Source organism: Neolamprologus multifasciatus, chromosome 2, assembly GCF_963576455.1.
Source record: "Neolamprologus multifasciatus chromosome 2, fNeoMul1.2, whole genome shotgun sequence".
Lineage (NCBI taxonomy): Eukaryota > Metazoa > Chordata > Actinopteri > Cichliformes > Cichlidae > Neolamprologus > Neolamprologus multifasciatus.
Genome location: NC_140440.1, coordinates 25,787,737 through 25,803,030, shown reverse-complemented (window position 1 = coordinate 25,803,030; position 15,294 = coordinate 25,787,737). Strand labels below are relative to the sequence as shown.

General features: G+C 41.5%; 2 protein-coding genes across 4 annotated transcripts; both read left to right on the top strand.

The window, feature by feature from the left end:
- Positions 1–1,962: 1,962 nt before the first annotated feature.
- Positions 1,963–6,060, top strand: LOC146524484 (serine/threonine-protein phosphatase 2A catalytic subunit alpha isoform-like). 3 transcript variants are annotated; one of them, XR_014876585.1, is made up of 9 exons: positions 1,963–2,227; positions 2,653–2,862; positions 3,184–3,357; positions 3,443–3,532; positions 3,730–3,891; positions 4,006–4,124; positions 5,020–5,110; positions 5,781–5,842; positions 5,948–6,060. XR_014876585.1 is itself a non-coding variant. In XM_085175788.1 (8 exons), exons 1-7 carry the CDS (start codon positions 2,126–2,128, stop codon positions 5,090–5,092), a joined length of 930 nt encoding a protein of 309 aa, XP_085031914.1. In that variant the 5' UTR covers positions 1,963–2,125; the 3' UTR covers positions 5,093–5,110; positions 5,781–5,904. The 3 variants fall into 3 exon arrangements, 2 of the variants coding, with proteins under 2 accessions (XP_085031914.1, XP_085031907.1); XM_085175788.1 differs by lacking the exon at positions 5,948–6,060 and having other exon boundaries at positions 5,781–5,904; XM_085175781.1 differs by lacking the exons at positions 5,781–5,842; positions 5,948–6,060 and having other exon boundaries at positions 5,020–5,747.
- Positions 6,061–6,385: 325 nt separating this feature from the next.
- On the top strand, positions 6,386–15,136 carry sfxn1 (sideroflexin 1). The gene is made up of 11 exons (XM_085175768.1): positions 6,386–6,518; positions 8,558–8,727; positions 8,821–8,991; positions 9,293–9,391; positions 9,510–9,585; positions 9,855–9,940; positions 11,849–11,976; positions 12,063–12,112; positions 12,316–12,365; positions 14,562–14,609; positions 14,755–15,136. The coding sequence occupies exons 2-11, from the start codon at positions 8,564–8,566 to the stop codon at positions 14,849–14,851; spliced, it is 969 nt and encodes a 322-aa protein (XP_085031894.1). The 5' UTR covers positions 6,386–6,518; positions 8,558–8,563; the 3' UTR covers positions 14,852–15,136.
- The last annotated feature ends 158 nt before the right edge of the window (positions 15,137–15,294 follow it).

Here is a 15,294-nt window from a genome sequence, read left to right as displayed (position 1 = left end):
CTACTTGGATTATATGGGGGGTTTTGTGTCATTTTAATTTTAATACAGTATGTTAAAATGAAAAAATAACTTTACATTTAGACATGTGAGATTGTGCTGAAAAGCATGATACCAAACAAGGCAAGATAAACAGTTGAAATATAGAGGTAAAATCACAAATAATAAAAAATGACCAATTATACCCTGGACTCCAGAGGGTTAACCCAGTAATTTTTGGTAAAATCAAAAAAAAAAAAAAAGTCTTCTTGGCAGTGGGGATTTCTGACATCTTGTATAAATTAAAGCATATAAGATTTTGATTATTTAATAAAAAGAGTGTGAAAAGTTAAACTTGTATTTCTAACTGATCCACCTCATTTTGTGTAGCTTCTGGATTTATTACTTATTTACTTATTTATTATATATGCTATACAGTGCATAAAATCAAAATTCAATTTTTTTATGTAACTGAAATATGGGCTAAAGAAAGTCACAGACTATGTTTATATGAAATGTGCATACTTATAGCATTACACGTATTATAACCATAAATAACACATATTACAGAATGTAACACCTGCACACAGGGGCGTTCGTGGCCTGTTTGGTGCCCTGGGCGAACACTCCCTCTGCAAGAGTATGCAAATGGTCAACAAACAGCCAATATAATTCATCATACACTGACAATAGCAGACAAATCAACAATACACCTCTCCCAATTAATGGCTAATTAATATTATGCTGAACACAGTCCCAAACATTCAATAAGCCACATCAGTGTCATCTGTCTGTCTACTGTTTACTATCATAGCCAAGTGGCTAACAAAGGTGGCTAACAAAGTTTTCCCAATCCCTACTAATGAATGTTATCTTGTTTCAGGATACATAATACCTGCCTTTATCCAAAGACACATCTGCTTACCTGTATCTTTTGCTCATTTCTCCTCTTCTTTACTCTTTTTTTTATAAACCAAGGACCTGATGGCTTTGACCTTTTCTTGTCCATCTTCCATCGGTAATTTCGCACTCCAGTATTAACACCCAACCGCACAACAGAAACTAATAGACCTACACCTTGTATAGGTTTTTTTTTTTTGGGATTTCACAAAACCCAGGAAAAATACTTAATACATAACGGGCTTAGATTGACAATATTATAATGAAATGTGCACTATTTGGAAGCAGTTTTTGACAGGTTGTGTGTGAGACTTCAGCACAGCAGCAGCAGCAAGCTCAACGAGAGTCCTCGCACTCACATTTCACATATATGTGTGTGATAGACTTTAGAAAACACATCAGTGCAAATTTTAAGTCTATATCATAATGTTTTCAGTTTTTCTGTTTGTTGTAGGACGTTAAACGCGTTAACGCCGTAATCACGATTAACGTGATAAAAATTTTTTTTAATACAATCAGCCCATCCGGAGCGCAGGATTGACAAACTTTGGACAAACTGCCCGAAATGTGTTGACAGAGACATTTCAAGGATTTTGAGTCATTCTGCACTCCAAATGGATTAATTGCGTTAAAATCTTTAATCATGTTAATCGTGATGACGGCGTTGACGACCCTGTTTTGTTGATTTGTTTTTATTTTGTTTTATTTAGCCAGATGGTTATTAGTTGTGCTCCATCCAGCCAGAGAATCCCCCTCTGCCCTGCCCCTCTCCAAGCAGCAGGTGCACCTCACAAACGGAAGACGCCTTTACTCCCCGCAAATGGGCAATAGAAAACCGATTGGTTCCCATGCAATCCCCAAAATGCGCTGGCATGATGTCGGGGCAGCATGGGTGCAAGCAACTTTTTTTTGCCGATGCCATGATGCCAACCCTGCCACAATGCCGCCCTGGGCAACCACCCATGTCGCCCATATCAAAAACCACCACTGCCTGCACATGTGTAAAGAAATGGCTGTGATTTTGCCACCCCGTTTGATTTCCATGCCACCCTAAGAAAATTTCTTATCCGCCCCTGGATAGGAGCACACGCGCGTGCGAGCACACGCACACGCACGCGCTAGCTGCGAATATACCAGAGCTCTCAGTAGGACGTAGCGTAGCAGGGACACCGAAACGTAACGAAATAGCGAGATATTTTCCCGAGGAATTTTACAGCTGGTCGGCTCGCTAGCTGACGGCAAAGCAGGCATGGACGACAAGTCATTCACCAAGGAGCTGGACGGATGGATCGAACAACTGAACGAGTGCAAGCAGCTGACAGAGAATCAGGTCAAAGTCCTCTGCGAAAAGGTGAGGTTTACCAGGCGACTTAATATTAGTACCCCACATTATTAGCTTTCCGCAGTGCTAGCCGACGCTTAGCCCGTACAGCCCCCCCGAATGGCTCCTTTAATAGAAATATTGCCTGGACTCAGACGTTATTGCATGTGGCCTTACAGGAGCACACCATTTGACTGTAGCTGCATGCAGTGGATTTCTAAGACAAGCCGAGAAGATGGAGGGGGGATGCCTTCGAATGTTTTCCCTACCTACGCCCACTGCTTGTCCTAAAGTGCACTTACAGAAGCACACAAGAAAACTCTTTAATAATCAGATTTTTTTTAAAAGCAGGAATATTAAAATCTGGCTTATTAATAACTTGTTTACTCCACAGGCTCCCAAACTGTACCACATTCTGGTACATGCTAACCTGTTTTCTTGGTTCTCATGCGTAGGCCAAGGAGATCTTGACAAAAGAGTCCAATGTGCAGGAGGTGAGATGCCCAGTGACAGTGTGTGGAGATGTCCACGGACAGTTTCACGACCTGATGGAGCTGTTTAAGATTGGAGGGAAATCTCCGGACACTAATTACCTCTTCATGGGAGATTATGTTGACAGAGGCTACTATTCTGTGGAGACTGTTACACTTCTGGTTTCTCTTAAGGTATTTCAAAAAAAAGTAATCTTAACATGTTGGACTTAATTTTTTTTAATGAAGTAAAACTGTGCAGAACTGCAAATTTTGGTATTGATGCAATTCCAAGTAAACAAAGAGCCAGTATTACTGATACGTTTAGTGTATAAAGGCAACTTATTGAGGGGAGAGCAGTGTGTCATGATTTGTGAGATGAATGTTTATAAATTTACTGACCTTAGAGGATAGAAGCAAAGTATCCATCCTATTGTGCTAGTTTCGATCTGATACCCGTATCAATATTTGGATTGATGCACCAAACCTCTATTACAAATGTGTTTTTCTTCATAGGTAAGGTTCCGTGAACGAATCACAATTCTCAGAGGGAACCACGAGAGCAGACAGATCACGCAGGTGTACGGTTTTTACGACGAGTGCTTGAGGAAATATGGAAATGCCAACGTTTGGAAGTACTTTACAGATCTGTTTGATTATCTTCCCCTTACCGCGCTGGTAGATAACCAGGTAATGTTGTGTTTTCAGACCCAACCTGAAGGACAGGTACACTGAGCTGTTATGTGTTGTTTATTTCATATTTCTTATTTGAAAGATATTCTGCCTCCATGGAGGATTATCCCCATCAATAGATACACTGGAACACATCAGAGCGCTGGATCGCCTGCAGGAGGTTCCTCATGAGGTAAACACAGATTACGTAAATGCTTTTTAGAGATGTTTAGAGATTAATTTAGGAAATATCCCAGCTGACTGCTTTAGTGTAAGCATATGCATTCAAGAAAGTTCACCATGGAGTCTGTAGGTAATCACTGTATGCTAACTCTGTTCTTTTTACTGAATAGAAATTGCACTAAACAACATGTTCCCTTCACCTTTCAGGGTCCAATGTGTGACTTGTTATGGTCAGATCCTGATGACCGTGGTGGCTGGGGCATATCACCACGCGGTGCTGGCTACACTTTCGGGCAGGACATTTCTGAGACATTCAACCACGCAAACGGCCTCACTTTGGTTTCAAGAGCCCACCAGCTGGTTATGGAGGTACTCTGACTTTGTTTGTGTACTACAAGTAATTCTGTTTTTTTCTTCGTCAGATGTACCCTTCACAGTCAGTGGCTGTAAAATAGCTAACATGAAGCTGATGTCTTGATTTAGGGTTATAACTGGTGCCACGACCGCAATGTAGTGACGATCTTCAGTGCACCAAACTATTGCTATCGTTGTGGAAACCAGGCAGCAATCATGGAGCTTGATGACACGTTGAAATACTCCTTGTAAGTAAAGTTTGTCATGTCTAATAATGCAAACGTATCTTTTTGCAATGAGGGGGGGATGCTACGTACAAAGTTCAACAAAGCCAGTCTTTCATTACTTTAGCTGGCTCAGCAACACCTGGTTATCAACTTTCGTTGTTAAGTCACCCCTTATGTCATATGACTCTTCTTCCTCACAAAATGATCCCCGTGAGTGCTACCTACTTCAGTCACCGATGCTATCAGATGATAATGATAAAGTGGTGATGACTAGTCTATAAAGAACATAATCTAGCAATTTAGTGCACAGAGTAAAGTAAAATAAACATTTTAATTCAAGTTAATAATTTTATGGCAGAGTGCAGTCTCAGTGCTGCTGTCTGTTCCTTTCTAAGGTGATGGGTGCACATTAGAGCTCTGACACTTTAAACTGGATCCATTTAAGCATTAAAGGTTACTGTCTCATAGCCTAATGAAGGAGACGGGGAAATCTCTTTAGTTTGTTGGCACATCAAATTAATTAAATTAATGTTATTCATTGAACGAATATTCCTGGTGTGCATTCTGGATTCAGCATAAATAATTACATGTACATTACTGTGGTAATGCATCGGGAATGTTTGCACTTCATTCAGTGGTTTTAGTTTAACAATCTATAATAAACTTACTGTAAATAAAAGAATCAGGAAAAATTGCCACTTTTAGCCGATAGAACATAACTTGCTCTCGACCAGGCTGAGCATTCAGCATTGGTCACCATGGTGATTTAGCCAGGCTACCTTTGTGACACAGAAACTCTGACTTTAAAGTTGACATAGCTGGCTAAACAATTAATCTCACTTTGCAGACTTAAATAAATAAACCTTATTATTCAGTCTATGAGATGACGAAGAGCCCTGCCCTTTGTTTGTTTTAGCCTACAGTTTGACCCTGCACCACGCAGAGGAGAGCCCCACGTGACGCGACGTACGCCGGACTATTTCCTGTAAAGATCACTGCTGAGAACGGTAATGGGCTGCACAGAGGCTTGGGGAAAAGAAGCATTCAATCCCTCTCCCCTGAAAATGTGTGCCATAATTACAATAAAATGGAAACTGTAACGTCTAGATGAACACCACCGTCCTTTTAACTCCTTCCTCTCTGTGCATGATGTTTTAATTGCTAGAAATGATTGCTACTATGAACAATACTGTCATAATACCTGCTGGATTGTCAGGAAACATGATTGAACTAACGCTGAGAATAACGACTAGATGTTGATAAGCAGAGTGTGTCGCCACATACAGTATATACACTGCATCTTTCACTCGGCATGGCCTCAAACAAAAGATTGCAGTGCATACAATGTGAACTTTTTTCTTTTTGTAACCGAAGCGAAAGTGCTTATTTTGTGAGATGATAGAAACGAGTGTGTTCTCTTTGCACTTTTGTATTTGATTTTTATCACATGGCACTGACAAACTTTGTTCTTTTTATATCCCGTTATAGTGTAAGTAGTTCTCTTTCTGCTGTCTCATATGGGAGTTAATGTATTTCATTTAACTAGGCAATACTGCTACAAATGACATCAGATGTAAAATAAATAAAAATAATAATATAACTTAATGTTTTGCACTCACAGCTATAAAATAAATTAAAACTGGAGTTGCTGTGTCATTTATTTCCCCTTTTGTACAGCTTATGACATTATTCCCGAGGAGTGACCACTAGATGGAAACAGACACCCAAAATCGGTGCAGGTGATCAGCTCAGACACTGATAATGAGCTTTATTGTGAGTGGACTATTTGCAGTAAACTGGTCATTTTAACATCTGTTTTCTTGTTTATTTAATTTCTAAAACAGGATTTTTGCACAGTCTTTTTTTTTAACATGGAAAAAGGTAGGACATTGTTTGCAGCATGATGTTTTACTTTAATTTTTTATTATGCATTTCTGATATTAACCAAATAACCTCTCGTTTGCTTTAATTTTCATGCACATGTCATGGACCACTATTAATATCCGCTTATTACACGTGCATGTGTGGAAATCCTCCGAAGTTTTAACAGATATTACTGATTTATTGCCTGTAAAATGAATGTAGCGATAGTTCACAGAGCACCGGCGGATGTAGTGCTGAAAATAAAAGTATGATTTAAAGGATTTGGAGGATTGCAGCTCAGTTTCTCCCCTCAGACTGCTGATCACAGCTCCTGCTGCTTTGCGAAAGATCGGATCAACACTGCGTGTTTTTTTCCCTGTCATTATAAGATGTTTTTCCCTAGTAAGAAGCGAGGCAGGGCTTTTATTTTGTCGGTGAAGCTCCTCGCGGTTCCTGTGCGCCCTCCAGCCGAGCTGACACTGCTGCATTGAAAATTAGCTGGCCGCAGCCTTTCAGGGACTCCTCTTGCGGACCTCCGGAGACCACAGTGCAGTAAGTAACCTGTGCTCGTTTCCCAAAACGGACCGACAGTTTTGTGCCGTGTGCGCTTTGTGTGTCCGACGTGTCAAGCAGTGATCAGACAGCTTTTTGCTCCTTGGGATCCCACTGCTCCTGTGTGGATGTGGCAGGCTGATACTAGTTGAATCTGGGGCGCACAGCTGGACAATTAACGGGCTGGACAGATGTAGTGGCTAATTTGGCATTTTTAAAACGGTCCCACCTTGATTTTCATTGTTTTGGGGGGAAGATTTTGGCGCCTTTTTTTCTTCGGATCACAGAAACACCTCCAGTTACAGTCCAGATTTAACTGGTCTACGTCGGGTTGGACAACAAACCGTATCCATTCAGGGGGCATGTTTACCCTGCGACCACGCACAGAGAGCGGCGTTTTGTATTATAGCACATACCAGGCTGATACAGGGGTTAAAATATGTGGGATAAATAACAATTGATTGTAAGGAGTTGTTGTGAATTGCAGGTTAATGTGTAGCCACGCAGGCCGGCGTTGATTGGCTGAGACTGAGGGCAGAACCAGCTGTGCGTTTATGGATCAAAGGCCGTGTCGGTACAAACTTCACTCCTTTCACAGCGCATTTATTAATGATTTGGCATCATATTATTCACCCTAACTCGGGGGTTTGAGGCCAGGAAGTGCCCTTTAACCTCTTTCCAGCAGTAAGTTTGTGTCTTATTGGGCCACTGAAGGCTTTTTGACATCTCGTGAGAACCCCCGTTGAGTTTAATTCAATTTAAAGCGACAGCATGCTTTCTGTATTGCACAGATTTCTTATTTAATGCCGATCCAGCAGCCATGCTTCAGTTCGAGTTCATTGCTGCTGCATGCCTTCTCACAGTTGTTCATCTGAGGCAAAGAATCCAGATCAAGCTGGGTTGGAACAGCATGCTGCATGCACATCCACAAAAAAACCATCCACTGGTGTTTTTCCATTGCAAGCCAGTTCTGTCTGCTTTCAGACTGATTAATATAATAAAGTTTTAAGTAAGTACCCAGTTATGGCAAATAAAGCCACAAACTTTACTCAGTTTGTAACTTTTTGGTTAAAATACCACTTTCCCAGCTGTCCTGCAGGGTGCTTTTCAGACTGGGAGTTGGTGTGTGTGCCCAGTTGCAATTTGGTGTTTCGCAGTCCTCCTGTTAGGTCAGCCCTCACTTAGCCACATTATGCTGAATCAGCAGCGTGGCAAAAGAAGCATTGTGCTCCGCCAGTCCTCCCTTGCTGACTTTTGTCTCCAAGAGAAATGAAGCCTGAAGAGGAGCTAACTAAGTGCTGGAGCAGGGCCCTGGATTCCTGGAATAGTTTCGGCCAGTTTCTGGAAAACGTTGTAAATGTGAAAAGGAGCTTTAGTTCAGTGTTATTATTTCATAATTACTTCACAATAAGGTTCATAGAAATGCTTTGACCTGTTCGTCCTGCCTTTCCATGTGAGGCATTAACTCAGACTTGAGACTGCTCTGAACACTAGTAAAAAAACCCCAACTTTTTTGGGGTCTGTATGATGTCATCCACATGCACCTGCTGTTCAGACCTTCTATTTGCAAGGGGAAACCAATGAGAAGTTCGGTTGAAGGGAGTGAAAACATGTAGAAGGTGGTATTAAGTGGGTTGTGTACCAATCAGATTGTTGGTGAATCAATTTCCAGCTTCTCCGCTCCACATGTTGACACATCCTTGGAAAAGGTACTGAACGTCGAGTTGCCCGAGATGCATTAATCAGAGTGTGTGTGAGAATGTTTGAAAGCACTTTGGCATAGTACATGTCTGTGTGTGTGATTGAGTGAATGGGACTTGTGGTAGAAACCACTTTGAGGGTTCAAATATAGCAGAGACACGGTAGCAGTCCATCCATCTATTTTATCGATGCCCAGGATTATTTCAAACTGTGACTCATGCACAGCCACTCTGCTGTAGTCCAGGAATATAAGTGTGGAAACGAAAACGACTATGATAAGTATTACCATGTGCAAAATCGGATACATTTATTGCACCTGTAACGTTTTGTTTCCCCAGATAAAAATGGCAGCCGAGCTTTCCACTTCCATAAACATCAAGGAGCCCCGCTGGGACCAGAGCACATTTGTGGGTCGGGCTAAACATTTCTTCACCGTCACAGATCCCAGGAACATTCTCCTGACAAATGAACAACTAGCACACGCGCACAAAATCATCACCGATTACAGGTAACCAGCCCGCCCAGTTTTTCAGAAACAGGCTGTAAACTCACTGCCGGTGTAAAACAAGAAATATGATTTTACACGCTCGCTGTCTTGCAGGGAAGGTATAGTCTCTCCAGGGCTGACGGAGGATGAACTGTGGAGAGCCAAGTATGTTTTTGACTCAGCGTTCCATCCCGACACTGGAGAGAAGATGATCCTGATAGGCCGCATGTCGGCACAGGTTCCAATGAACATGACGATCACTGGATGCATGATGACATTTTACAAGTAAGATCATGTGCGAGTTAATTATCAGACTGTCACAGCCACACCCAGGCCTATTATAGCTTCTTTTTAAGCAGCAGAGCATGTCATCGAGGGAAATTCACACATGGTGGTTTAAATTTTGCTGCTAAAGTTTCACAGGCTGGTGTAGTGCATGCAGCATCGCTGTTTTTGCTTATAGAAGGAGCCAGTGTTATTGATGCTTGTTGGGATGATGGCATTCCCACACAGGAGAGTACAAATATCTGTTTACACCCAGTAATTCACATTTTTAATGATTTAAAACTGTATTTTCAATTTACAGGACAACTCCTGCTGTGCTGTTCTGGCAGTGGATCAATCAGTCTTTCAACGCAATAGTGAATTACACCAACAGGAGTGGTGACGCTCCCATAACGGTCGGGTAAGAGGCAGCTGCTTTGGCGCTGATGCCGGCACATATTAACCCCTTAATTTAACAGTGCTGGTGTGGACGGTGGTTTTTGTTTGTGTGACGTGACCGGTGCCTCTTTTGTTCGCAGTCAGCTTGGCACAGCTTATGTGTCTGCCACCACGGGGGCTGTTGCCACCGCTCTAGGACTAAATGCACTAACAAAGGTATCAGTTCATCTAACCCCATCCTGCATCTCCTATTAATGCTTTGACTTCAGACATGTGGGTGTGCTGGTATGAAGTTAGCCACACATGAATTGTTTCTCACTGAAAGCCCATGTTGTTTAGAGCATCACGCTCAGTAATCATGTTGTCACGCGAGCTTTTATTTGGACTTTGTGGCAGAAAGGCCTTTCTGTAAAGCATCTGAAATATTGGTGTGAATTCTTCAAGCTATGTTTACATCCGAGCTTCCTCCTTTCCTCCCGCTGCAGCACGTTTCACCGCTGATCGGACGGTTTGTTCCATTTGCTGCTGTAGCTGCTGCTAACTGTATCAACATCCCGCTGATGCGACAAAGGTAAAGATTACTGGTCTGTCCATCTGTCCATCCACTCTTAATGCAATATTTATACTAAAGATTCGCTCGGTCTCAAAGATGAACTGATTAGAGTCAGTGTCATACCTCCGGTACAGGAGGAGCGACACACTGGCTTGATGACATTATTTAAACCGTCCTGAGTTCTCCTAACTGCAGTACTTTTGTGCTATAATGAATTGACAACAAAGAAGAGCAGAGAAGTTTTATGTGTGTTAATAGTGTCAAACTCCAAGTTGGTTACAAAACATGGCCAGAACATCAAGTTACTGAACCCTGGGCTCAGCTTGTTTTGATGTTCTGATGATTTGTTTTCCTTTCTTCAATCATTAGACATGTCATACAGGAATAGTTATAAATGGAGAACACTGCACCTTACTGAAATGATAATGAATAATCAAGCAGTCAGAGCTGTTTTATGTTTTTATAAGGACAATGCTATTTTGATTGTCTCTCCCTCTATCTGTTGCTCTTTTTCACAGTGCTGCTCCTGGATGGGTATTAAAACAGTAATTAATGCCCAGAAAGCTTTTCTCTGGAAACGCACACATTTGGGATGTCTCTAATTGTAAAAGGAATCGTTAAAACATCTTTTTTTTTTCTCTTTTTTGGAAAAAAATAACAATGCAGGGAAAGCAGAAATATTTCCTGGATGCTTGCAGCAGGTCGCTCACTGCTAAGGTCCCGCATGGATTCTTTATTTGGATTCAATCAGCGTTTCAGATCATAAATCCACTGTGATTGTGAGGTGCTGCTACTTGGGCGTCACCCTGCTTTAACGTCTCAGCAACTTCAAACTTAAGAGCCATTTATTTTCTTTCCTTCTGAATATGTTGAACAAGAAATGGGAATTTTCCTTAAACTTTCACATTCCATTTTTGTCATTTGATATCTCGACTTCTCCTTGTTTCCTTTGTTTTGGAAGTTCTGTATGCAGGATAGCTAGCTGCGTTTGGGAGTGACTGCTAATCTCGGTAGCGCAGGGGAGAAACTACTACTATTGCACTACGGTATTCTACCAATGATATAATTTTGTTATGGTAAAAAAATCATATCTCCATGCTTTTGAAAATATGATTTCAAGATATAAAGTTTAAGAAAATAAAATTATGTTAAGCTTTTGGGGCTTTTGCGTCTTGCATGGCCTCCTCTACACCATTGGATAATCAGGTCCAGACTTTACTATAGAACTGTTAACATGTTCTCAGTTTAAGAGACATGACTTTGAGTGATATTTTTTGGCATTATTTGGATAGGAAAGTCTTTTAAGATCATAATTCATGCGTAGTATCTGTAAGCAGTAAGTAGAAGGCTACTGATGGAAAACCTAATGTGCTGTCGTGCAGACAAAGGTGCTAAGAAGTGCAAAAAGGTTACTGATATAAATGCTAATAAGCAACTAGTTAATGACTAAAATGTGTAGTTTACTATAAGGTGTCATTGTTCTGTGTTTTCAGGTCATACACTCAGATTTCCATACTTTAATTAAATCATAAATATTTGTCTGCTCATTGCTGTTTCTGATGTATTACTGTGAAGAACGGGGAGTTCGTCCATCTGTGTGAGGAGTCCCCGTGATATGATAAATTCATACATGTACTGTTCAGAGTTTACAGCATGCAGTGAAACTGCATTCAGTGTTTTCACTTTTATAAGAAAACTTCAGTTGTTTTCATGAAAAACAGGTTTCCTGACATTTAATTTATTGAAGTAAGATGCATTACACAGCCTCTTCCTCCACTTTGTTTCCCAGCTGTTGCTGTATTTCATTTCAGTTTCCAGGTTCTTCAGCAGGAGCTCTTGTGCATTTCCATGCATATTATTCACAGCATTCAGCATTCACAATCATCTATCTCCAGAACTGTTACCAGTTTTGCTTGTTGTCTTCAGAGAGCTTCAGCATGGTATACCTATAATGGATGAAAATGACAACAGGTTAGGAGAGTCATCAAAGGCTGCGCAGCAGGCGATCTCTCAGGTTGTGGTTTCCAGGATTCTCATGGCTTCTCCGGGAATGGGTATGGAAGTGTTTTCTCACTTTAACATCTGGCTTCAGATATTATTATTAATTTCAGAAATAAAATCAATTTTCCTCTCTTTTCAGCTATTCCCCCATTTTTAATGAACCATTTGGAAAAGAAGGCCTTTCTGAGGGTAAGCACACGCCGGAGTTAAGACAAAATATGAGAAATGCATTTGTTGCATTAAATGTCAGCAAGTTAGACGATCTAACTGCCTAGCTCCTATTTATGATCACATATTAGAGAGACTAAAAGCCCCGAGTGCACGAGGCCGCTCTCGGATTCTCTGCCGCTTTTGTGCCTCTCACTCATTTTTTTCTGCCTGGCCTTTTTCAGAGGTTCCCATGGATGAATGCACCTATTCAAGTCAGCCTGGTGGGATTCTGGTGAGTTGCCAGAGATAGTTCACCTGATACGTTCACCATCATGTGCAGTCTTCTTTTTACTACAAACACCCCACAATCATAACATAAGATCACACTGATGATAAATGCTTCCATTCACAGTGTAGTGTAATGCCCCTAATAAAATGCCCTCATAAAATTTGTTAGCTCAGTGGATAACGATATGAAGATGCTTTAGCGCGTGTGTGGGTCAATAACTGCTGCTTCCTTTTTTTTCTTTAATGATGACTCGCACCTCATCACCCAGCTTTTCACTTTGTGCTTCCTACTCGGCGTTGCCTCACGAGCCCTGGGTGCAACCAGTTAAAGTCTTGTGTAACTCACATGACTGTGATTAGGACCACATTTTGCAAGCTAATCCACAAAAATGGGGAAGCAGGCTCCTTTTAGGAGAACGCTAATTCACACACTTCCACAATGTGTAATGGAAGTTTACTTATATGCTTCATTACTTAAATAATGTGCAGATGTTTCTGCACCCACAAGGATGAAATTACAGTACACCTGGTGTTTATCAGTGCTTCAACAGTGCTTTGTGCTTTTGGTTTACAGATAGTGTATATGCCCTCCATTTATGCCGACTTTCTTCTCATTGGCTGCCCCTCGTAAATTGAAGGTGTGACATCACCTGTTAGTTTCTAGAGTCCCATTTTGAAGCTTCGAGATGAACGTTTTTGTCGCTGCCATCTTGCTTGCCAGAAAATGGATGTGACACGGACTCTGGCTCTGATTGATAGCTAGTTAGCTCATGAGTGTGTGATTTCCATATCTTAGGTAATCCTCCATTTTGAAACATGGTACGACCGAGATTTACAGAATAGGTTTCATTTTTTTTATTTGACGTGCCCCCAAAGAAGTGATTGATCCCATAACCTCAGCAGTGTTCACAGAGGTCAAGAATGAAAGCTTTTCATGGAGATTTCTATAATCAGAGCTATCGCCATCTGGTGGCCTTCTGATAGAATGCAGGTTTAAAGCTCTCCCCCCTCCCTGTGATGTTATAGATCAGGGGTCTCAAACTTAAATGACCGGTGGGCCGCTGCTGCAGCTCTCATCTCATTGGAGGGCCACTTTAGGGTTCAAGTAGTAAAAAAACAACAACGAACCAAACAAGAAAACACCCACAAATATTGTCTTGTTTGTTTGTTTGTTTTTAAATTTCAAATACTTTTGCCCCCCTAGGCTGCATGATTGAGACCTCTGTTTTAAGTTATAGGTGGACAGATTGATCCAAATACCAATAATTTCAGTACCAGCACTGGTATTAGTATCAGACTGATATCAGTATCTCCCCTCAATAAGCTCCCGATAAATGGACATTTACATCATTCTTTGAAATGATAACCTTGTTTTATAGAAGCCTCCACCATCACAGCAGTGTGTCTGTGTAAATGTGTGAGTTTATGTAAACAGTTTGGTCCATTCTTCCTTACAGCGTTGCTTCAGTTCATTCAGGTTTGCAGGCATTCATTAATGCCACAATGTCACAGTATTTCAGTCAGACTCTGACTCGGCCATTGCACCTTTTTTCTGTGCTTGGGATTATCATCCTGTCACATGACTTTCATGACTTCCACATGACTCTAGAACACTTTGGTATACAGATGTGTTCACTGTTAACTCAGCGACTGCAGGGTTTCTACAACCTGATGCTGCAAAATAGGCTCTCCAAATCATCAGCCCTCCACCATCCTCCCTGACAGTTGGTATCAGGTGTGCTGGTATGTTGTGGTTGAGTTGCTCCAGAAAGCTCGAGGTTTGTTCAGATGCAACTTTGCAAACTTAAGCTACCATGTTCTTTTTAAAGAGAACAGGCTTTTTCCTGGAAACCTGTCCAAAGACACCATACCCGTTCAGTCTTTTTCTAATTGTGCTGTCATGAACTTCTTAAATTCACATGCTGACTGAGGCCTGCAGAGTCTGAGACATAGTTCTTGGGGGGCTTTTGTTACCCCTCATCTATACTAAGCTGATGGGGCATTGTTATCACCTGGCCAGGCGGTGTGGACACATAAGTTTGCAAATGCGATAACTTGAGAACCAAGCAACATAAGAGCTTTGAATTGATACCATAGGTGTATCTACTAAAAATCTCAGACAAGTTTGAATCTCGGTGAGCTCGAAAGGCCTTTAATTTAAAAACATGTGAGCTCATCGTTTCCATTTCTTGTTTTTCAGCCTTGTGTTTGCCACACCACTCTGTTGTGCTTTATTCCCTCAGAAAAGGTGAGTGAACCATTTTGAAGTTATTATGTGAATATATGCAGAGTGTGCATGAGTCTTTTTCTGCCCAAAAGGATGCATTACATGCCTACATTGTATGCATTTGACCCATTAACCCCTTTTATTTATTTTTTGCCCTCTAATCCAGCTCTATGTCAGTCAGCCGCTTGGAGCCGGAGCTGCAGGAGAAAATCCGTGCCAACCACCCAGGAGTGGAGAGGGTTTACTTCAACAAAGGGCTATGAGTGTGTGCAACCCCCCCCCCCCCCCAATCACCGCCCAACCTCATCCGAACACTGCCATAACACAGCTGCAGGCTTGCTCCTCACGTCTCTGCCAGCTCTCCTCATTCAGTGTGCCAAAGTTAAGTTTTTCTCTCCTCACCTCCACCGATCCAGATGGATATCTGAGGACTCCCTCTCGCTGTCAGCCTCTTTGTAATGAGCTGTTCACGTTTGTCAGTGATTGTAGAGTTTACTGAAACTGCTGAAGATGTTCTCCAAGCGGGATTAAAAGTTTGATGTTTATCTCGACAGATGTTTAGTGGCCCATCGTAAGGTTTTCTTCTGTGCCATATGTTTTTATTACTTTAATGTCTGTGACTTGTTGATCTTATGTTGCCATGAAACCACTGTCACATCTGTCTGCCCGGCGGTTTTTCTTTTTTCTGGTCTTTATTCTGACTAGT

What these genes read in the sequence shown, in the direction of transcription:
- LOC146524484 (XM_085175788.1), top strand. Translation starts at nt 2,126, where the DNA reads ATGGACGACAAGTCATTCACCAAGGAGCTGGACGGATGGATCGAACAA. An exon ending in TCAAAGTCCTCTGCGAAAAG is followed by an intron (nt 2,228 to 2,652) that starts GTGAGGTTTACC and finishes TCTCATGCGTAG; the next exon opens with GCCAAGGAGATCTTGACAAA. An exon ending in CACTTCTGGTTTCTCTTAAG is followed by an intron (nt 2,863 to 3,183) that starts GTATTTCAAAAA and finishes TTTTCTTCATAG; the next exon opens with GTAAGGTTCCGTGAACGAAT.
- sfxn1 (XM_085175768.1), top strand. Translation starts at nt 8,564, where the DNA reads ATGGCAGCCGAGCTTTCCACTTCCATAAACATCAAGGAGCCCCGCTGG. An exon ending in GACTAAATGCACTAACAAAG is followed by an intron (nt 9,586 to 9,854) that starts GTATCAGTTCAT and finishes CTCCCGCTGCAG; the next exon opens with CACGTTTCACCGCTGATCGG. An exon ending in AAAAGAAGGCCTTTCTGAGG is followed by an intron (nt 12,113 to 12,315) that starts GTAAGCACACGC and finishes GGCCTTTTTCAG; the next exon opens with AGGTTCCCATGGATGAATGC.